The 23235-nt window shown below is 44.5% G+C and overlaps 1 protein-coding gene across 3 annotated transcripts in view; it reads left to right on the top strand.

The window, feature by feature from the left end:
• The window catches only part of FAR2 (fatty acyl-CoA reductase 2), a 124385-nt gene extending 109581 nt beyond the window's left edge, over positions 1-14804 (top strand). For all 3 annotated transcript variants that reach the window (XM_042050643.1, XM_042050645.1, XM_042050644.1), the window contains exons 9-12: positions 3183-3354; positions 7183-7312; positions 9109-9236; positions 10220-14804. In XM_042050643.1, coding sequence (XP_041906577.1) covers positions 3183-3354; positions 7183-7312; positions 9109-9236; positions 10220-10382 — 593 coding nt within the window. In that variant the 3' untranslated portion in view covers positions 10383-14804. The remainder of the gene's footprint in view (positions 1-3182; positions 3355-7182; positions 7313-9108; positions 9237-10219) is intronic.
• The last annotated feature ends 8431 nt before the right edge of the window (positions 14805-23235 follow it).

The following is a 23235-nucleotide window of genomic DNA, read 5'->3' on the forward strand; positions in this document are numbered from 1 at the left end:
TTGGGGGGCCCAGCTGCCGTGGATGAGGGTCCTGTGAGGAAAAGGGCACTTACAAACCAAACCACTCTAGGATTCTGTGATATTATGGAGGCGAAGTGGTCTTTCTTGCCCATCAGAAAATTCTGAACAGAAATAACAGGTGTGCACTTGAGGAGGAAAACACTGAGATAACACGTGGGCTTCAAGAACAGTTTGTATTTTGATCGTGAGTTTTGTCAGTGGAAAAAAAATCAAATTATTTTCATGGCTGACTTTTCTTCAAGGGAGGCAGGGGTGAAAGAAAGGGAGACAGATTCTGACACCCTTGCAGAGAAAAACTCATGCTGAAGCCAAGCAGCAGAATTTGTTTCAGCTGTATACTGTGAAATACTGTGTACAGTCAGTACATTCATGGACAGATGTACAGGGCCTGGTTTACTTTCTATTGCCCCTGCATTCATATCTTTGTGCTTTAAATACTCCATCTCTCAGCCTTGGCTTTGCTTTTCCCCTTGCATTATTTACATGGCGAACTAAGTCAGCAGAGAATCAGACCATAATTGCATTTACAGAATAATTGTCTTAACCATGATATTTGATCAAGTGGCCTAGCAGGGAGGAGGTTTCAGCAATTGGCTGAGTGCTGAGAACATCACACCCAGTTCCTGGCTTTTTTTTTTTTTTAATGAGAGATAAAATGTGGTTAGTCACAAATCTTCTGTGGCTTTTTCACAGGAGTGGGTGCAAAGCTCTTCAGCTGCTACTTCAGCAAAAGTCACCATAGCACCACTCTCTGAGGTTTGCCTTTCTTAACCCTTTTTCAGTGTAAATTTACTGATGAAAACAGCAATGTATTAGTGCATTGTCTTTGATTTTATTCTGTTCCTCTGCTTATAACTGTGAATTTAGCCATGAAATCACCTGGGTGCAGCAGCAGCAGCTTCCATGAGCAGCTCAGCTGTGTGATGGGACTGAAGGCAAAATTTTCTCCTTGGGTGACACTATGAAGCTCTTTGTACCACATGTTGTAGCCATGGTTTTCCTGAGAGCAGCATGCTGCAGAGAATCAGGAGGGAGCATTAAAGTGAAAAATTTTGCCTTTAGAGATGTTGCATGGCTGAAGAAATGAGTTTGGGAAAGATTTACTGCGTCACAATGTTACGACTGCAGTCATCCAGTCTGAATCCTCAATTCAGTCTCCTACCAACTTCTTTTTGGGAATAGACATAATTCTGTTCAAGGAGTCAGGGTGTGTGACTGGTTACCAGGGTGGAGGGTCCTGCGTGTCTGGAAGCTGCTGAGAAACCAGGGAGGGGAATGGGAGTCAGCTGGCACGGGACTGAGCATTTTAATGCAAAGCAAACATGGGGTTTGCAGAGGGGAGTGCCTGGGCTACCTGGTTAGGCCAGGTGACACCAGGACCTGCTGTAGGAGTCACAGGTGGACACAACTGAGTAGGGATTTTTCATGGGGAGAAGGATCAAACAGAGAAATTGAGGCTGGATTGGGCTGAGGATACCGAGGGTTGGGAACAGAAGTGACTGAGATGGTGACGCTTTGAGTACCAAGGTGATGAGCTTGGAGGGAGGGAGGGAAGAGAAAGATACCTAGAAGAGAGTTTATACCTAAACATTCATTGCAAGGCAGTTCCTTCTAAAGCTCTCCAGACACAAATAAAAACTCCTAGTGTTAAAAGGAACCTTAACTGATTTCTTTTCCAAATAATGCTATGCCTTGGGCTTTTTTTTTTCCTTACTTTCTTACTACTTTCCCTGCTGTTACAAAGATGTGGTCAAACAACTAAATTTTAATTTGAAGAAGCACATTCTGCTTTGCTGCAGTGTGAATCTGGTTAGTCTGACTTTGTGAAGTACTTCTTGCAGTTTCTCCTCAAAACGAAACCCTAAAACAGGCTGGAAAATGGTGTTCAGTGTGGCAAAAATGAGGTTCAATTTATTCTTGATAGTCTACCTGAGTGAGACCTGTGTCTGATTCTCCCCCCTGCAGAACCTGCCTTTGAGCTGTAGGATTTGCTGCTGCATTTTTGTGTTGAGGTTGGAGGGGAAAGACCACCCACCCACTAAGTTGTTGCAGTAGCTTCTAGAGGTGACAAAGTTCTGGTTTGGGGTTCTTAGAAGAAGTCACTACCTGAAGTGCAGTAATGAGCTGACCACAGACACTGGAGAGTCCTGTCTGAATGTTATGATAGGAATCTGCTTATCTGAGGATGATCTGGATGTTTCTTGTGGCTTGCAAATTCTCATCTGATTTTCTATTTGTAACATAAGCTTAGAGACTAAACTATAATATGAGCACAGACTTATGTCGTTAACTCTCAAATCAATTTTTTAAAAAGTGAAAAAAGCCCACATATTCTTCTTTCTTGAGCTCACTGGTGCTCAGGAATAGGAGCACCATCTGTTTATCAGTCCCTAGGATGACAGTCTTATCTACTGCAGTTCTATTAAGCCTCTGCAATATGCAAATGCCCCAGATATGCACGTCTAGATGACAATTTGTGGCACTCTGCCATTGGCAGAGCTCAGACCCAGCATATTTTGTGCCTTAACATGCAAAGGGAATGGGAGATTCCCACCCTATCGTTTGTTTTCAAGTTAAGAATGCCAGACAGTTTGCTGCCTTAGAGCATCCAGAGGTCTTCTGAAAACAGGGAGACTTGGTGGTGGTTCAGATGTGGTCTGAAAGGATGTAATGAAGTCTTTTTAAAGGTATCACCCTGTGTGTGTAAGCCACAGACTAACTCAGACATCAGCCCTTTGGAAAATCTGATTGAAAATTAGAAATGTCATTTTTATTCTATGCTAGCAGATCAAAGTTTGCTTTCAGTGATCTAAAGAAATGTTAGTGCTTACCAATTTCTTTAACATCTGCTGCAGGTGAAAGAAGAACTGCAGCTCCTTGAAACTCCTAGAGCTGCCTGCTTTTCCTCCTTTATGTTTTGGTGCTTTGGCAAGGTTTTTCTCTGCCACTGTTACATCTGGAGCAGGATTGGGTTTCAAATAGACAATAGATGGAGCCATCAATTGTCATGGCAGAAGGGACAAAAGCATGTCCAAGCTCTGGTGACACAGTTCAGAGAGCTATGGGCTGGAGGTGTGAAGTGCAATAACTTGGGCTGTGCTGCACCGTGGTTGTGGCCAGCTGGAAGTGATTGCCAGTGAGAAATGCCTGTTCCCTTGCAGGGCAGTACGTCATGTCCACGTTCAAAAGAAACCCTCTGGAGCAGGCCTTCCGAACACCCAACGCTCACATGACCTCCAGCTACTTGATAAACCAGTACTGGATCACTGTCAGCCACAAGGCACCTGCCATCCTCTACGACCTGTACATGAGGCTCACGGGGAGAAAGCCCAGGTAAGGAATGGTGCCCTCAGCCTCCTGCACTCCTGTGGAGAGCAGAGCTTGAACCAGCAATGAGAACTGGAATCCTTGAGCTTCTTCCCGTTCCCTTGTCTTGAGGAAAATGAGGAAAATGCATAGCTGTAGCTAAGCACAGCCTAGGGCTTGCGCCCTTCCCACCACCTGGAGAACGGAACATCTTTTGAACTCAGTTTTACACACTTCATAGCTTCCCAAGGCAGAGGAGGACTGGTAGTCCTCTGTCTTCTCTGTATCCAGATCTCTACCACTTCAGCTTTCCAGTGGGATCACCCCTATTTGGCATGAGCTTGCATAAGGACTTGAGACTGGCAAGGTTTAGAACATACCAGTTAGTATTTTTTCCCCCATAAATCAGATGCCTAAGTAGCTGTTTCCAGCCCTGAAATCTAGGAAGCAGTTGTTTCTGAGTATGATTAAATTCTAATTGTGTTTAGGAGGGCAGTTCACTGTTACAGGGGGTATTTGAGCCCTGGCAGTGGTATGGCTTGGAGGAACACCAATATCCATGTCCCATGTAGAAGGAATCCTCTTGTAAGTAACATTACTCCAGACATTGTCCTCCTTTACTCCCTGCCACCACAGAGCAGGATTTATTGTGCAATGTGAGAACAGGATGCCAGCACCATGTGGATGTCAGCTGCTCTTGTGCTCCTCTGCTAGCTAGAAAGCTGGTTTCAGCGTTTGCAAGGAAATCCCTGGCATTGCTCTGATTTATCCCTGACATTCTGCTACGGAGGCACATTGGTCCATTAAAAGACTTCCAGTTAGCCAGGAGGAAAGAATTACCCTAGAAACAGAGGTAAACTGAAAATGAAGCTGGAATATCCCGTCTTTGTTGAAATGGGCAGCAGTAAGGTCTTGGCACTGCCATTAAAATTGACATTTCTTTTCATGAAGTTGATTGGCATAATTAACCAGTGGACACTGCCTGCAATGCTGTAGTTAAATGTCAAACAGACCTCAGCATGATCTTCTGAACTTTTAAGATTTGCAACCTCAGCAGAGGTGACTCACCAATGAAGTTGTGAGTTTTCCAAGTTTTTGGTTTGTTTTTTTTTTAATGTAATTCTCCTTTTCTTTTTACACACTACTTCAGCTCATCCAGGTATTGCGGCAGTGTGGTAGAAAGCACAGTAGTAGCTCATTGTTTCTTCTTTTCTCAGCTGCCTGATTATCAGACCTTTATGGTCCAAGGGCAGTAAACCACATCAAATAATAAAAAGTGAGACTTATTTAGGTGTAAACTCGTTTCACATAAATTACCAGATGTCAAGCAAAACTGCCCTAAATGGTTTCTGTGAGTGCTGCACATCCATCCATGACTGTGAGCATAATATGGTTTATGTCCTTAGTAGTCTCCTGGGGCAGTCCTGTCTCACCTGAGGATCTGCTTGTGCGAGGCTCTGTATGGGAGCAAATACAGAAATCATTGCTGTAAACAGTTTTCTGGAAGACAAAATGCACGTCTGAAGTGTGGTTACAGTGAGAGCTAATACTCATAAATTTATTCCTTTCAGTTCCTCCACAGCAGAGGATGAGGCTTTCTGTAAGAAATCTTTGCCATGTTTCTACTCAGTCGATGTTTTTCAGAAGACCTTTCCTTCGCACTAATTATTAGTCAGTGTTTGGAAAGCGGTCACAACATTTGAGCTCAGGCAGTTGACATGAAACACTGTTTTTACACACACCTCTTCAGATCATAGAATCACAGACTGCTTTAGATGGGAATGAACCTTAAAAGATCATCCAGTTCCACCCCTGCCCCAGGCAGGGACACCTTCCACTATCCCAGCTTGCTCAGAGCCCCATCCAACCTGGCCTTGGGCACTTCCAGGGATGGGGCAGCCACAGCTTCTCTGGGCAACCTGTGCCAGGGCCTCAGCACCCTCACAGGGAAGAATTTTTTCCAGATACATTAAAGAGTTGATTCTCTTATCCTTTCTTTTTTTGGCAGTTTCCGTTAGTCCTAAACACTTTAAAGATTTTGGGGAATCAGCTTGAGGGGCAGCTTCAAATCTTTGCAATCTAGCTGCATACTTTTTTTCCCAAGTTCCTAAAATGTATTAAAATATTCACAAAGCTTTGCCCCATGGTGCTTGCCCTACACAGGAAGATTAATCTGAAATAATTTTAAAGCAGTTCAGATAAACTGCATTCAGTCAACGTGCACATAATTATTCAGAATGAAGGTTCCTTTAATCTGATGGTCTGCTTTGCTTCTAAAATGAAAGCCACTTTAAGAAGGAGTGCCTATCTAAGGTTTTAGTGCTCTTTCCAGTTGCTTTGGGTGAGTTGCACAGTTCTGCTCTGAGCTGATGAACTCATTGTGTCTTTCTGTGCTCTGCTGAGGGCTTATTGCCGTGGCAGTCACGTCTGCGTGGGGAGAGGCCAGCCTGGCACCATTCTCCCCCAGAGTGGTGCCTTTTATTTGTCACAGCAACTGTGTTACCCTCTGGACAGCTCAAAATTTCGCATGAAAACAGCTCTGTTTTCCACAAAAATCAGCCTTTTAATGCTTTCTCTTGCCCTTACCCAGTCTGAGAGGATGTGGTGTCCTCTTAAAATTGACTGAGCCCTGTACATCACACTTTAAAACAACTGCCAGAGGCCTTTTGTACTCATGACCACTAGGACAACTAAAATAATCCTGCAGGGTAGGACAGCATTACTGTCATCCACTTTTATATAAAAAAATTAGTAAGAAAAGGCCAAGATACATGAGAGGACCTGAACCTACATTTCCAAGTCCTTAAGCAGTTATGTCCCTGAAGCAAGCCACCAAAGACCTGGAGCTGTTGGAGTGGGTCCAGAGGAGGGCCTTAATAAAGATGATCAAGAGGGCTGGAGCACCTCTCCTCTGAGGACGGGTTGAGAGAGCCAGGACCATTGAGCGTGGAAAGAGAAGGCACCAGGGAAACCTAACAACAGTTTTTCAGTACTTACAAAGCAGACCAGTGGGAAAAAAGAGGAGGGACTCTATAATGGATCATAATCATAGGATGAGGGGTAATGGTTTCAAACTGAAAGAAAGTACATTTCGATTAGGTAGGAGGAAATTCTTCCCTGTGAGGGTGCTGAGGCCCTGGCACAGGTTGCCCAGAGAAGCTGTGGCTGCCCCATCCCTGGCAGTGTCCAAGGACAGGTTGGATGGGGCTTGGAGCAGCCTGGGATAGTGGAAGGTGTCCCTGCCCGTGGCAGGGGTTGAAACGAGATTATCTTTAACATCCCTTCCAACCCAAACCATTCTGTGATTCTTTGGTTCTGTCTGAAAACCAAAGTTGAGCAAATGACTTCTGACCTCAGTGTCCATACTGCGGATGTGGTCACTGCTGTACTGGAGCTAATGCCAAAAATCAGAGCCTTGCTTCGGTACACAACTCAAGCTTGGGAGCAGAAGAGAATTCCTGTGACTGAAAGAGAAGTATCCACCTTGGGAACAGAAGCACTGCACCTTTGTGGTGCAGACTTCATCCTAGCTCACACAGGCTCTTCCCTCCACAGTGGTACATGAGGTAGATGCAGCTTCCAGCCCTTGTTTAGGTCAGACCATTGAGTTGGACATCAGTGGCAAACAAATTTGCACCTCTGTTGGAGCCAACAATAGAAGCTGGGTAGCTGTAGGCTGGAGAGCTCAGCTGGAGTAGTTCAGACTTGCTGAGCAAGTTCTCAGCCGAGTGAGCAGCAGGGCAGTGCTCAGGAGGAATTGCAGTGCTTATTCACCTGGACTGGTGAAAATGCAAATGAACAGCTTCTGCATAAGGTCAGACTTCTGCTCACCTCTGCTGCTCCCCCTTGTTTCAGAATGATGAAGATCATCAATCGGCTGCACAAGTCTATGACACTCCTGCAGTATTTCTCCACCCAGTCCTGGAACTGGTCTTCAGATAATATGAATATGCTAATGAATCACCTTAACACAGAGGACAAAAAGGTAGATATGTCTTGAATATGGGTTGCTAATCTCAGATTCTGTTCATCTGCAGCAATTGTTTTTGGGGTATTGTTGAGCTTTTAAATGATATCTAGATGATTGGAATTGATTTTAAGCTGAAATAATTTATTTCAGTAGCTTTCTGTTTATTACAGGAGAATGTTTTCAGGTCCCTTCCAACCCAACCTACTCTGTGAAAACTTCTCCTCTCTACAAAGCCTTTCTTTGCTGTAAGAGGCAGACAGATGCCTGAGAGCTTGCTAACAATTTGTCCAGTATGAGCACCTGAAATGAACTGGGGTAGTTGGCTCTGCAACAAGTTTGTGTTTATGTCAAACACCAAAGTGACCCATTTCCTGGACTTCTGTTGATCTAGCTGCCAAAAGAAAATGCAGCACAGCTGAGAGTAACACTAATGAAGAGGCACCTGTTGACTCAATGTCCAGTTAATTTATTTACACATAATTCTAGTGACACGTTAAAATTGTGGAAGTTTTAATTTGAATCTGTTTGCCTGTGTGGAATGCCATTTTTCTTCCATGATTCTATGTGTGTGTGTGTGTGTGTGTGTGTGTGTGCAAATACATGTATTTATAGAAAAGTTGCTACCTGTAAAATTGTCTCGGTTTTGAAAGACAGGTGTCTGCTAAGGAAGGCAGAGGCCCCCCTTGAAGTGGCAGATATAACCCCTTTTCCCTCCAAGTTATTATATTTTGAAATCAAGAGCCTTTAGGCGAAGATGTGGGAAATAGGAATAACAGTTCTTTACTATATATATATATGTATATAACCAGTCAAACAAAACAACAACAACTATGGCAGTAACAGCAGTCACAAACCCAGTGCCAGCCTTCTCGGCTGTCAGGCTATTTCCCCTCGGGTGCAGTTCCGCTCGCAGCCGGCAGGGGCGCTGGCGGCTCCCGGTGAGCAGGGCAGGTGCGATGGTTCCCCCGCGGCTGCAGGGGGCGCTCCGGAGCGAGCTCGGGAAACCCGCGGCTCTGGTGCCCTGGGATCCCGGGAAGGATGGAACAAAGGCTTCACAAACCCCTGGGCAGCTGATCCCGGGCTCTCAGGAACAGCAGGCTGAAACAGCAGGCTAGAACGGCGGCTGGAACGGCAGGGACGGACGCAAATCCCGGGTGGCAGGCGAGATGTATCCAGATGGGAGAACCCCACGGAGGCCCAGGCAGGCAGGGCGAGCAGGGCTACAGCGTAGCGAAAGCTCGAAGCAGCAGCGGGGCAGGGCAGCCACAGCCCGGTCTCCAGCAGGGCAGGGAAAGCGGCTTTTGGGGTCCCGGCGTTGCTTCCAGCAGGAAGAAAGAACGGCCAAAAAAGAAAGAAGCAGCAGCTCCTTTCTCTGCAGCTTCTCTCTCCGGACGCTCAGAGCGAACTGACCCCACACCCAGGTGTAGACAAAGGAGTAGCCAGGCCCGCCCCACTTCCCTTTTTGTCTTTCTTAAGTACAGCTATTTGTCCCCTAGCAACATGCATATGGGAGAAAATTCCTTTAACAGGAAAAAAAACTAAGACTAAACTAAAACCCCAACAAAAATAAACACCTTTATTTTCTGCCAACTACCACTACATTTCTGCTTGCTTTGCCCAGATTCCCAGCTGGGTGGGACATTAATCAGCAGCTGTGAAACACAGTCTGGCAGTGCTTGGGAACTTGGTGGCTTTGAGAATCTCAGAGAGAGGGCCTTGTCAGGAAAAGAGATCAATGAAGAATTGATGCTTCAAGTGAACTGGTTTTGAACTCTGGTGTTCAACTTTTGCTCTTTGTCTTTAAATCCCAGTTATACAACTTCGATGTTCGCCAGCTGCACTGGTCAGAGTACATCGAGAGCTACTGCATAGGTGCTAAGAAGTACTTGCTAAATGAGGACATGGCTGGCATTCCAGCAGCAAAGCAGCATCTACGGAAGTAAGTCACACCCAGGGACAAGGTTAGGAGCTCCTGGCTACCTTTGGGGAAAGTAATTCTAGCTATGTTGCAAAATTAGTATTGGTTAAAATGGAGATAAATAACTTATTTCTTATCGCAGCGGTTTGTCAGTATTTACAAATGTAGACTAAGGGAATAGTTTGCCATAGCAAGGAATCCTAAACAAGTTCCTCACTCATGGATCATTTTTAGGAGGTTTATAAGGACCTCAGGAATGGACTACTAACTGCCTCAGACGGTGGTGTGCTGTGGTGCAGTGATAAAAAGGGCTTTCATAAAAATGAAACAAATCTTGAGGTCTTTAGGTGTCTTTTTTCCCTTGGTCAAGCACTGGGAACATGAGAATTAGAGAACTGCAGAAACTTTTGCTTTACAGAAAGAAGATAGGATCATGAGGATCTGAAAACTCAGTAGTACCACTGAAATTGATGCTGTAAACTAACCCACTCGCCCCCAAAAAATAAAAAATGCCAGTGCTGCAGTGTTGCAACAGTGAAGGCCATTTATGATTGTTATGTAATTTCACAGCTCTAAAGACAAGGTTTCACCCAAATGTGAGAACCTTGCTCATCAACTCCTGTGAAGTTGTCTCTAGCCTGCCCCAAATCCTGCAAAGTGAGAAATAGCCAATATAGGAAACCAAAGCAGAAAGTATTGGACACAGACTGTCCTAAAGAAAAACCTCTCCACGTGACTTTGCTCTGGTTTGAAATTGGGTGTACAGAAAAAGAAAGAATTCCAGTACAGCTATTCCACCTGTCCCATGAACTATTCCCTGTGCACCAGCTTCAGAACAGTCCTTGGCAAGACCAAGGACTCCTGCACAGCGTCTCTGCTAAAACAGGAATGGCAAAAAGCCCAAGGGCCACTTGTGTATAGGATTTGTTCCTGAATTTCACTGTAGGAAATGGAGGGGGCTGATTGTTGTTTGTGTGTTTCTTGATAAGATGCCTCTTTCCCAGGCTGAGGAACATCCGATACGCGTTCAACACCACCCTCCTCGTGATCATCTGGCGCATCTTCATCGCGAGGTCTCAGATGGCTCGAAACATCTGGTACTTTGTGGTCAGCCTCTGCTACAAGTTCCTGTCCTACTTCAGGGCATCCAGCACCCTCAGGCACTGAAGCCATCCGTCAGCAACCAGCCTCTTCAGAAGGACCTCCATCTCCTCTAATCAGCAACTGTGGGCATTGGGGTCTGAAAGTAGCAGAAAAATCCACTCCCTCCAACAGCAGCTGTCATTTATTGTGCACTGTTACATGCTCACCTTTTTAATTTAACTAATGCTTTAATACATGGTGGTCTTTTCTTCCATAGGACCAGGCCGATTTTTAAAGCCATAACTGAAGCTTTAGGAACAGGTCAAGCTGGGACCCCCCATCTAGAGTCTGATGTGCAGGAGTAAGGATTAACCAAAGTTATTGTCTTCCCACGTACTACTCCTTAGGCTATCTTAATCCCATCTTCTTCCTCAAAAGAGGCAAATTTAAAGCATGACCTTGAAAGAAAAGGATGCCACCAGAGAAGACCCAGCCAAGGAAATTAACCTGTAAGTGGTCTTCCTAAAGCAGCTGCTCCTTCATTCTCATTCAGTGAAATGGTACCTTACTGAAAAAACAAATTCACCTTCTCAGTTTTTCAAAACTTAGGAGGGGGAAAGATCAGTCACATGAGGCCAGTGAACACATGGAACAGTTTTCAGATCTTGTCTTGTATTGCTGCTGAGGACTGATGCTTTCAAGCCATACCTGAAGACACACATAGAATTCATGCGCCTGTGTTAACTCTGCTCACTCACAAGCTGCTTTCTTACAGAGAGGTCTTCTTTTCTCCCTGTGGTTAGCGTTTCAGTCTATTAAAAAATTCCTGGTCTTGCATTTATCACATTTTCTTGATATCTTGAGAATGAAGAGAAGACTTCTTAAAAATTGGAAGAAGAATACAGAAACTCTTCATTACTTTTGAGGCATAGGTCTTTTTTTCCCCTGCAGGAAATCTCTCTCCCTGTAGCTCAAAACTGATACTGAGCTTTCATTACAGATAAATCACTTTGCAGTTGATCATTTCCACTGGCAAAGAAAGTGTAAAGACACACATGGAAGAAACATCATTTGGCCTGTTCTGCTGCCACTCCTGTCAGGAGGCATTAAAAAGTCTGAAACTTGTTTTTGTTAAGAATAGGTTAAATTTTGGAGTTGATGATCTTAAAGGTCTTTTCTGACCTAAACAGCTCTGTGATTCTTTGACTTCTCCGTCAGAACAGTCATGCACTATGACAGTAACACACTTTTTTCTGCAATTTAGATTTTTCAGAATTTAATTTTCAGAATTTCAGAATTAAATTGCGATTTAGAAAGGAAGCCAAGGACCTTCCCAATGCTCATGGCTGTTGGAGATCCTTGTTTCTTGTAGTGAATTATAAATTCCTGTGGGGGCAGAGAGAAAGAGACTTCTTCAAAGTAGCTGGTGCAACAACAGCAACAAATTACTGTGTTGTCAGATTTTCAGATTTTTGTTAGATTTTTTCAAATCTAACCCTGAAATATTTTTTATTCAGATAACAGTGAATAAGCACTTTTAAGATGATCAGTCTTCAAAGCAGCTAGATTTTGAAACAATGCAGCACCCAGTTTTTCTAGTCTTGTGTCATGCCAGCTGTCTGAAAAAGTAATGCTACACGAAAAACACAACAAAGTGACACAGTTGCTCTTTTGTGAGCTGGGAAAAGCAGAATATTTACAAACCTGGCATTCCTCAAAAATTATACTTGGTTTTGGCAGTGAAGGCAAGAGCAAATTATGACAGTGTATTTATATCTGAGGCCTTCAAGCTGGTTCAGAAATCTTTTTAAACGTGCAAGGAATTAATCTTCCCCCGTATGCCCCAGAGGTCTTGTTCCAAGCAATTGCTAAAGGATGCCTGCAGCAGAACCTGACCAGAAGTATGGCATCCAGGGTGGCAGGGCTCTGGCACTGCCTGCCACAGACCTCTGTGTTTGTCACACACGACTGACTTTCGATCTGTGCTTAAATGGATCAAGCACCCAGTTTACAAAGATGCAAATTTCTGAAGCTCTTGCCTTGGAAATGTGCTTCCTTAGTGAAACTGGTCGTTAAGTGTTCCTTTTTCAGCTTCAGGGCGTGCTCTGCGAGGTGTCACCGTCTGGGAAACCTGGAGCTGTCCGTTCAGGGGCTGGGAACCAATGCTCCCTGTCCAGTGCTGCCACAGCAACATTTTGGTGAAGGTTTTGGCATTGTACTTCGCTACCTTGGTGGAGCTGAGGCAGGTTGCTGCAGGGATTCTTCCAGGAAGAGTGCATTTCCTCAGTTACATAATCAGGTCATCAGGCAGCTTGCAGTCCTCCCATAGGAAAGGCTAAAAAAAAGCAAACCAAAACTTGGAATCACTTGGAAGCTAACTTCCACTCAAACATTAGGAAATACTTTCAACTCATATCCTGAAAAGTCTTTTCAAGTGCCTGCCTTATGGATAAAGGGAAGCAACAGTAAAGGGGATCGTAAGTTTTGGGCTGTGCACGTGACAGACAAAAGTTCGGGTCTCAGAAAAGTCAAAGGTTCAGAGCTGCTACACCTACATCAGTCAGCTCTCCTGAGAATAAAGTGTCCCACCTTTCCTTCCCCTTCCCTACTTGTGCCAGGCATTCCTGACAATATGCCTGTAGGCATTCACAATTGTGTGCACAGGCTGTATTGTCCCAACAAGTCTGAGGTGTATTTTTTGCTCCGCTGAGCATATCCAGATGTGGTCTTCTGAACACACAAACAGGTGCTTCACTCAGAACAATGGTGGTGTGGCATTTTAAGGCTCTTCAGCATTTTGCTGAAAGAAACAGCCACAGAAAAGCAGCTACTCAGTCCTGAAAAACCAGCAGGAGCTGCTTGGGTTGGAAAAACAGAGCTGTTGCAGATGGTGTCTGCTCTTCTGGAGACCTTTCGTAGCCCACACAGCATTGCCAGCAGCTGGCTCCAGAGCTCTGGCCTTGCCTGGGGCGGATCAAGCTGTTAACTTAACACACGCGTAACATGCAGGGGAACTTGAATCTTTAATCCATCTTCTGGTGGCTTGAGATATTTCCAGGTGATTGTCTGAAGCACAGACATATTTCAGAAAGCCTCAGTGTGGGGGCTGATGTGTGGCAGTCACCCTTCAGTGCCAGTTGTGACTGTCAGCACAGGGAGCTGGGCATAAGAACTTGTTCTCACCTCAAGCAGTGGCTGATGTTTGATGGTTTACTTTGTGCTCCTCAGTGGATTTGTTTGTGCTCTGAAGAAACCCAAGCCTTGGGGAAAACATCTGAAAGAAAACACTGAGTATCATTTCACTGTCAGCAATGGGCAGAAGCTTGCAATTAACAAGTATCTTTTTTTAATTAACAGCGATAACAAACAAACCACAGCAAATCCCTACAATTAATCCATGTTTTAGCTGCCTTTTGAGTGACAACCAAAGCTGTTTATCTCCAGCATGTCTGTTACTTATAAAATAGAATTTCTTACCCCTCCACCCTCCTCTGTTCCTTGTTAAGAAACAATTCTTCCACAGTAGGGAGGGAGGGGTAACAGACACACTGATAAATCACAGGTTGTTGGCCCATTACCCACCTCCTGCAGAAACGTTCTTTTACATTTTCTAAGGAAACATGAGTACATCTGCCTGTGTGTACAGCTGCATCTTCCAGCACCAGACAACAGATGGGGTAAAAGCAGTGGAGCTCATCCTGAAATGCCAGGCTGTGCTTGTTTGGCGTGCCCTGTTCCACTTCAGTTCACAACAAAGCAATTAAAACATACCCTCATTTCCAGTGTAAAGGGAACCTAACCTGTAGTTGTTAATGGAGTCATTATCATGAATAAGCAACTGGGAAAAGAGGGAGGGGGGCATCCTTTTGTTTGTAAATAAGCTACAGCTTCATGGTTGAAAGCATGCTGTTGCTCTTCCAGCGTTGACGTTCTACCGCTGAAAGCAAGGATGAACTTTCTGTACAATTCTAGTACAATTGGACCCCTTATTCTAGCACAGAGCAAATAACATTCCCCAGAATGGTGAACACCCCATTACATGGTGCTAAATACTGGTATGAAAGTGGTACAGATTTACTTAAGAGCAGTAAAATCCAAAAAGTAAAGCATATTTGGGGAATAATTAAAGATGTACTATCCCACTTTTCTCTATTGCATAAAAGCCAACTATGAATTGTTTTTTCAGATTGAACATGAAGCCACTTACAAAAGGTTTCTTGTCCTTACATGATCTTGGCAGACCCCAGTTTATAGTAAAATGTGTACTCTTCCACTGTCCAGAGTTTCTACGGTTCTATCTGCTATTTCTATCCTCTTGTTAGCTATGAGACAACTTCCTGTTAAAAATCTTAATTACAGAGTTTCTAATGTTAAGGCGTAATCTTTTGAGCTCTCAAATCAGTTAAAATTATCAAACCACAAATTACATGAACCTCAGCCATAAAATTGTTAATATGATGTTTATGTTATTTGAAACATTTAATAAAACAAAATATTTTAAAGCTATGGTCACTTTGCACTGCTTGGTGTGCTAGAGGAGGTGGTTACTCTGCAGCTGAGCAGAGGCTGCCTCTCCAGCACATCTGCTCACATCTGCAGCACCGCTGTTGGTGGAACGGCAGCCCCACCTACAGGAGGGAAACCCAAGTTTTGAAAGTTGTGACAATGAGACTTTCTAACCCAGATACAGAAGACTGGAAAGGTCCTGCTGTGGTGAGTGTCCTGTGGAAGCTCACAGGGACAGGTCTGCAGCAAAGGAAAATTGGGAGTAACCCAGCCAACTTCCCTGAACAACATCCCATTTGTACCTGAGTATGTTACCCCAAATTTTTAGTTTTTAAGTATAGAGACCTTACCTCATTCTGTTAGTTTCCTGTCAAGCAGGAGTAGATAATGTCTAGTAATTATTTCTCACTTCCTTGCAATATAGCAGACTTTAAGGAGAGGAAAAGACACAGCATTATCATGACCCTTTCCTTAATGAAAATTATTTCCAATCCTGAAATCCAGGGCATACATCAAAGATGTAACTTCCATTTTGTTAGAAAATCTTTTCTTAAAATATCATTTTCCCTTTTTTATATGTAAGTGTGATCTTTATGGAGAAAAAAAATCAATTTTCCATTAAGGTGCATCAATGAATTAAAGCCATCAGCAAGAAAGTTGGAGTTCTTTCCAAAGAACAGACATAAAGGGCAACCTGCAGACTTCAATATTTAAAGTTTTTCTTCTGACATTTTAATTGCACAGTATTATCAAGGCAAATAATCTATTAAATAAATGAGGGAAAATGCATTAATCTTCATTTTTTAAGGGAAGCAAAAAGGGAGGGGGGGGAGTGATGTAATGTAGGACAAGTCCTTAGCTGATAGACCGTAGGTCACACAACAGAATAAGCACCAGCTCTCAAGGGAAGGCATCCCAGCCAATTTTCAATTTTCCCCATCTCCCTCATCTAAGGACAACTGGTGTTCATTAAGAACTGACCCCACAGGTCCTACTTCATAACTCCCAGGATTATTTGGCTGTGAAATGTGCTGTGGAACAGTGATAAATTGGATTTCTGGACTCAGGCCCTACCTATGGAATGGATACCACAGCAAAGGAGGCTGAATTAACCCAGAGCCCATCCAGAGCCAGGAGAGGGGCACACACTCGTCTCTTGCCGCAAGTGCCTCGATGATACAAATTCCTGCAGCTGCCTTCACTGTAGTCGCAGAGGTGACTTGCTCCTCCTGGGGAAGCAGCACATAACACCCAGCCCCAGATGTAAAAGCCACAGCAAAAGTACAGAGTCAGAAATGCATCTTCTATAAATATTAGGCAAGAGGGGATCAAGGCAATAGCTCCGAAGCTGCCAGTGTGATCCACCTTTTCCCAGTTTTTCCTGAACAAGGCAAGCAGAGGGCTTTCAAACAGGAACTCCCACCTCAGCTTGTGCCCTGACCTCTGCATTTCTGATTCAGTTCTCACTGCAAGCTCCTCCTCTCCAACTGGGGCTCATAACCACTCCAGAGAATACAAACCCTTGAGAACCACTGGGTTAACCTGGGAAAAGCTGCTGCAAGAAATGAAACACTGGATTAAATGTATAGAAACTGACCAGAGAAATCAGGGCTGGTGAAAACGCCAGCAAAAATGTTTGTAGAAAGAGGTTGGAACTGTATTTGGATCAGTAAACAGGCAAGATTTGAGGCGCACACAGTTTTGCTGCTGATACCACAGGTCCACTGCCACTGTCATTTGTCACTGAGTATGTGCTGTGCAAGACACTGAAGAGCCCCCAAAATTCAGACAAGTACCCCAGTGCCTCTGGCAGTTAGGTTTTGACCTAAAGTAATAGAAAGTTTATAGTATGGCAAAGTCTTCCAGCAAAAGGCAGGTGAATTAAAATTTGTCTTTCTCTTTGCCTCAGGCTTTTAAAAATGGAGGCATCATGGAACTTGAGGAATCAATGAAAAATTTACAGCTGTATAAACACAATTGCAATTGTAGAGTAATAAATAAAACTGGCTACTTTAAAGTGTAAACAGCATTAACTTGCTCAACAATGACTCAGTGTTTATGCAACACTGAGTTTAAGGGGAAATTGTGTCCTCTCTTCACAATCCATGATTATTGATCATTTTAGCACATTTTGTTACTCCCCTGCCAGATGAGGCTGATGTGACAATTGGTCTGGGGAAAGAGAAATGTCAGCTGCCCATGGAGGTCTCTGGGAAGTTTGCTACCACTTTAACACCTCTGGGGAAGCTTTATTGATAAATAAAAGGCCGCCACAGAGGATATGCCAGAAAAACTAAGCTTTAGCAAGGGCAAACTCATCAGTGAAGCAGACTAATGAGGTAAATTAGCTTGAAAAGGCAAGTGAGGCTCAAGTTTGCCACTCTGCAGTCAGAAATGCTGGACGCATGCATGGTAGGTACAGCAATCCCTGCCTGTGAAGCTCGCTCCAGGGAGAGCTGTGCTCCCTGTTTCCTGCATGGAGAAGATGTGCCAGGTGAGGCCAGAGCTGGAGCAGGGCAGAGCTGGCCCAGGTACGGGCTGACTGGTGAAGAGAATCCTTCCTGTGGTTTTTTGGGGGGTCATTCCTGAGGTCAGGTCCTCATGAAGGTGGGAGAAATCCTCAGAAGCCATGTAGGATCTCATGTAAGACCTGGTAAAGTGAAATATTAGAGGATTATTTTACTTCAGTAATTGACACAATTTCTCTTTCAGAGGCTTTCAACCATAAGAAAGTGAATTCTTAAAGGTCTGTAAGTTAAGATGTATTTAGGAAAAAAGTGAGAGATAAGATGAAACTAAGAAAGTTGTGGTATTTTCTTGCATTGTGACCAAGCAGCTCCTCCTTTGTCAAGATTTTGAAAAGCTTTAATGAGTAACAATGAAAGGAAGCAAAAAGCTGGGAGAGAGGATGTGAGTTTAGGCATCTGATAGATGACAATCTCAGTGATGAGATAATAAAAGCAAGAGTTACATTATTTTATCCATTCTTTAATCTTTGGCGTTAGGGTGAGATTAATACTTCCAGGGGGAAAAAAAAATTAGTTTTTTTCCTAGGCTTCATTTGCATAATTACAATATAGAACGTGAAAGCAAGCACAAGAATTAGCTAGAATTTAATATGCAGTAAATTCCAGCTAGTTTCTAGTAGTATTTCTTCTAATTAAGATACTGTTTAGCCTTAGCATAAAATCAGTCAATGAGCAATACAAAGTAGTAAATATGTTTTGGTATGCAAAGCAAGAATTTATCAGCTGTTAAGTTGTTCTTTACAGCTTGCTCTATTACAGCATTGGGCATTTTATTTGGCAGTGCTATGGCCTGTGATAAATACGGATTTGAAACATTGAAAAGTTTTGCTTATTTCCTTGGAGGTCTTGTCCAACATCAGTGATCCTGTGATAACTGTGAAATACAAGGATTTTGCCTTATCAGAAGTGAGACAAAATACTGAGAGAAAAGATCTCAGACAATGTCACTGCCCCAGGGCACAAAAAGCAAGTCAAAATCCTGTTCCTCACTTCTGCTGAAGAGATGGTGAGAACTGGATACCCACCAAGAAGGAAAGGACTGTATTTCCAGAAATTAGGTATCTGCAGTCTCAGAGAACCAGCAATAAGATGCCAAGGCAGGTAAATCCCTGGAGAACAGCTAGTGGGAAGATGTGCACTTAAATGTATTTTAAGAAACTGCTAAAGAATGTACTGTCTTGAACTAGAGAAAGGAAAAAAAAAAGGTTAATAAATCTGACAAGCCACAAATTTCCCTACTGGTCTGAAATCATGAACAGGAATGGCACAGGAGGTGACAAATTGGTTGGATTACATAAAATAATGTATTTTCTAAAAAATAAAAATAAAAGAAAGCACAGCCAAGCAACAAAGTAACCAGAACATAGAACAGTCCAAAAACATTCTCTAATATTAGTGATTGGAAGACAGCAGAAAAAAAACCACCAAAATCTGTATCTTTGCTGGAAAGATTAGCAGAAATTACATAATAAACACAGTATCAGGGTAAGAACTCAGAGCAGACAGAGAAGAGGTTACAGAGGTTACAGAGGTTACAGGTTACTTAATTTAGATTTTTTAATGTCACCTGTAGGCCGGAGTAAACTGAGGTAGGCTGGTAGATATCCTGGAGAGCTCAGGAACAATGGACAAGATTGGAGAAGACAGAGGAAATACAAGAGGACAAGAACCTGGGAGCTATTTTCAATAAGCCTGACTTCAATACAAGAACAGTACTTAGCAGTCACACAGCAGTTAAAAAGGAAAAGAATAATAGATAGTGTGGAATTCCAAAGCCAAATTATGTCACATCAAATTTTCTCTTACAATAGAGTGAGAGGCATTGTTAAAAGCAGAGGAGTTGAAGATGGCACACAGTCGGTGCTCTAAAAGGTTTTTATCTCACGTGATTGTTCTCATGAATAAGCTGAGGCAAGAATACTACAAAATTAGTGCAGAACGTGACAGAAAATCACAATACTTATTTGCAATTCAGTGCTAACCTGGGAAATTATGTGTTACCCCAGATGAGAGGATTCAACAGATTCATTAAGGATCTGAATGCTGGGTGCAGGGAAGGCTCTTTAAAACCTTGACCTCAAGGGGCAAAGGCTGTAAGCAGTGCAGGGGACAGGGCTAGTTAGAACTCAGAATATTCCTGTTAAATTGAAACCCAAGGCTCCTACTTAAGCTAGTGAAAATGATGTCTTTCAAATTAAAAATACTTGGACGGACATCAAATATGGACTTACTTGTTTAATTTGAAATACAGTCTTGAAGGGATTTTATATAAATGAACATTCTTACTTTCCCAGACTCAAGAATTTAAAATGATAAAAAGCCATAGCAATGTTTGCTAACCCACTGATGTATTATGACAGGCTCTTTTATTACTTATACACTATTTTTGCATGAAGGGTCACTGCTTTCTTTAGTGAACTTGAGAGATGAGTGAAAAGACTCCTCAAAATATTTTTTGCAGCTCTGTTACCTGGTGGTCTTACAAGCTATTATGCTACACAGTTCAAGTTCTGCTAGGCCAGGAAAACCATTCATTACTTTATTCATTTTTCTAGGACACTCATCACTTCAATATCTATAGATCAGATTCATTTAGATACCATGAATATTAATCCTTTCACCAACTTCCAGTATGTTGAGGTTAGTTAATCTAGGCTTCCCTTTCTTCCCTTCCAGGGGAAGAACAGACCTTGCTAGAATGTGATTTATAAGGATGCTCCATAAAGGTCTACTCACAACCAACAGCACCTAATGCAATGAGCTCATTAACAGCTGTATCATGGACTATGAAGTCCAAGGAAAAGAATCCTGTTATTGCAAAACACTGGCTGTTACTGTGGATGGGATACCGTGATCCTTCAAAGCACGCAACTGCAGAATGGGAAATGCTCAACCAGTGAGCAGCACCTGAGACTGCCATAAAACCAAGTCACACCAGTGAATCACAGAATATCCCGAGCTGGGAGGGACCTGCAAGGATCATGGAGTCCAACTCTTCCCAAACCAAACTTAATCCTGACAAATATGGGAAAACACCCTGAAAAACAGAAGTTAAAATAATCAGTTTAGAGCAGCACCAAGGAGTGGCTACTACTGAAAGCAGATGGGATTTAAACCTGTGCCCTCAGCTGCAGGGTATCACTGTCACAGTGCTGCACTGCGTCCCTGGTTTGTGCATGAACAGAGAGAAGGTCTGCAAGGAGCAGCCATGATCCCACAGGGCAGAAAAGGGCTGGCACAGCCAAGGAGGGCTTCTGGAACTGGGAAATACGGAGTCTCTCCACAATCCTTTATTAACAAATACAATGAGCCATCAAGACACAGCTGGAAAGCCAGCACCAGCCCAGGGGTCTTGTTGAAATGTATTTCAGTACACCTTAGCGGTTTCTTACCTCTAAGAGTCCCCAGCATCTGTTAATTACCCAGACATTTAATATTCCCTAAACACATTTAAAGCATCTCTCCTATGAGAAACCACTGAGAGAATTGGGATTGTTCAGCCCGGAGGAGAGAAGCTTCAGGGTGACCTCATTGTGGCCTTCAGTACCTGAAGGGAGCCCACAGGAAAAATGGGAGAGAGACTCTTGACAAGGGCCTGGAGTGACAGGACAAGGGGCAATGGCTTCACACTGACAGAGAGCAGGGTTAGATTGGATATTAGGAAGAAATTGCTCCCTGTGAGGGTGGGGAGGCCCTGGCACAGGTTGCCCAGAGAAGCTGTGGCTGCCCAATCTGTAAAAGTTCAGGGCCAGGCTGGATGGGGCTCTGAGCAACCTGGTCTGGTGGAAGGTGTCCCTGTTCATGGCAGGGGGATTGGAATGATGTATCTTTAAGGTCCCTTCCAACTCAAGCCATTCTCTAATTCTCTGATGATGTTCAGCCTCTTGGGTTAGCACTGCACCATCCCCCAGCACAGAAGAGAAAAGGTTTATGCTCCTCTTTGGGGTGGCTAGATCAGTCAGGATTTTCTGTAGCCCACAGCATTTCCAGCAATAGCCCCTGATTTATTACATCCCTTTCCAGGTCTGGGCAATGATCCTCTGTTATAGGGATCCAGCACCAGGAAAGGTTGTGTCAGCACTAGTTTAGTAGATCACTGCAGTAGCTCCTCTCCACTCACAGAATTCAGAGTTTGCATAATGTCTTCTCCAAGTTTATTTTGCAGAGGTTCCCAAGATACTTTGATAATGGATATACCATAGCTATCAGGTGAGGAGTTCCCATTCTGTTTCACACTCACAAAACCAGTCAGGTGGGAAAGGACCCCAGGAGGTTTCTGGTTCAAGCTCCTACTCAAGGCAGGGTCAATATGGAATTCAAACAAGGTTGTGCAGAGCTTTATCAAGCGACATCTTAAAAACTTCAAAGGATGGAGATTTCATTACCTCTCTGGGCATCGCACTCCTGTGCTTTTTTATCACACTGGGGAGATATTATTTTCATGGCATATGGTAGGAATGTCCCCTGTATTGACTGATGATCACTGTCCCTTGCTTCATCTTCTCAATGCACTGTCCGTAGCATAAGGCTGTGATTAGGGCTCTTCTATGCCTTCCTTAAAGGTATCCCTTCCCCCAGTTCAACAATTTCAGGTCTTACCACCTCTCAAGGAAACCTCCCTTTTACTCCAAATAGTAGTATTAATATACTTGTACTGGGGGCACAGAATCCCAGGATGGGTCAGGCTAAAGGGACCACAGTGGCTCATCTGCTCCTGCAGGCCCATCCCAGATCACAAGGCACAGGATTGTATCCAGAGGGGTCAGGAATATCTCCAGTGAGGGAGACTCCACACCCTCTCTGGTCTCTGTTCAGTGCTCGGTCACTGTCCAGGGAAGAAGTTCTGCCTCATGTCCAGGGGAAACTTCCTGGGCATCAGTTCCTGCCCATTCCCTGGTGCCATTGCTGGGCCCCATGGAGCAGAGCCTGGGCCCTCCATAGCTCCAGACTGTCCTGGTCAGATGGGTTGTGGTGACTGTGGTGCCAGTGCCACACCACAGGGGGAAGGGAACGGGAGACTGGAACTGGTCCTGGCAGCTTCCCTGGGGGCTTATCAGGAAGGGCGGTGTATAGAGGAGAAACCGGAGCATAAATCTGTGGATTTCTACCCAACTACGATTTTATTACTGTCATTGTAGTAGTTGGCTCAGCTCCACAGTACAAGAGGGATGAGGAGCTCGTGGAGCAGTTCTAGCAGAGACCAGTCAAGGGTCTGGAGCATCCCTGACAGGGAAAGGCTGAGGGAGCTGGGGCTGTCCAGCCTGGAGAGGAGCCCCAGCTGAGAGGGGCCCTCAGCCCTGGGTGTCCCTGTGTGCAGGGAGGGCTCCGAGCAGGGCCCAGGCTCTGCTCCGTGGGGCCCAGCCATGGCACCAGAGGAACGGGCAGGGACTGATGCCCAGGAAATTCCACCTGGACAGGAGGCAGAACTTCTTCCCATGGCAATCAGGGGAACAGATTGTCCAGAGAGGATGTGGAGTCCCCCTCACTGGAACTATTCCGGAACCATTCGGACTCAGTCCTGTGCCGTGTGCTCTGGGATGGCGCTGCTTGAGCACGGCGGGTAGGACGATGACCCATTCCGTGACTCACCAGGCCGAGCTGCACCCCGTGCCAGCTCAGCCCTGTCCGTGCCCAGCGGGGACACGGAGCCACGCGGACGCTCCGTGCGGGGGAATCCAGCGAGCGAGCGTGGTCGGAGGACGGGGATAGTACAGCGCGGGGCAGCGAAGGAAGAGCTCCCGCCGGATTTCCAGGGGGTGTCGACGCCGAAAGGCGAACCCGAGGAGCGCCCGGTTCTCCCGCCGCCCACGGGCTGAGGGGAGCGGCACTGAACCCCCTCCCCCACCCGGGCGGGTCTTGGCCCCCGGGCAGGAGCGCTGGGCTGTGCCGGGCAGGAGCGCTGG

This window comes from Corvus kubaryi, unplaced genomic scaffold (assembly GCF_017639235.1).
Source record: "Corvus kubaryi isolate FWS band 111438036 unplaced genomic scaffold, C.kubaryi_AGA036_p1.0 74, whole genome shotgun sequence".
Taxonomy (NCBI): domain Eukaryota; kingdom Metazoa; phylum Chordata; class Aves; order Passeriformes; family Corvidae; genus Corvus; species Corvus kubaryi.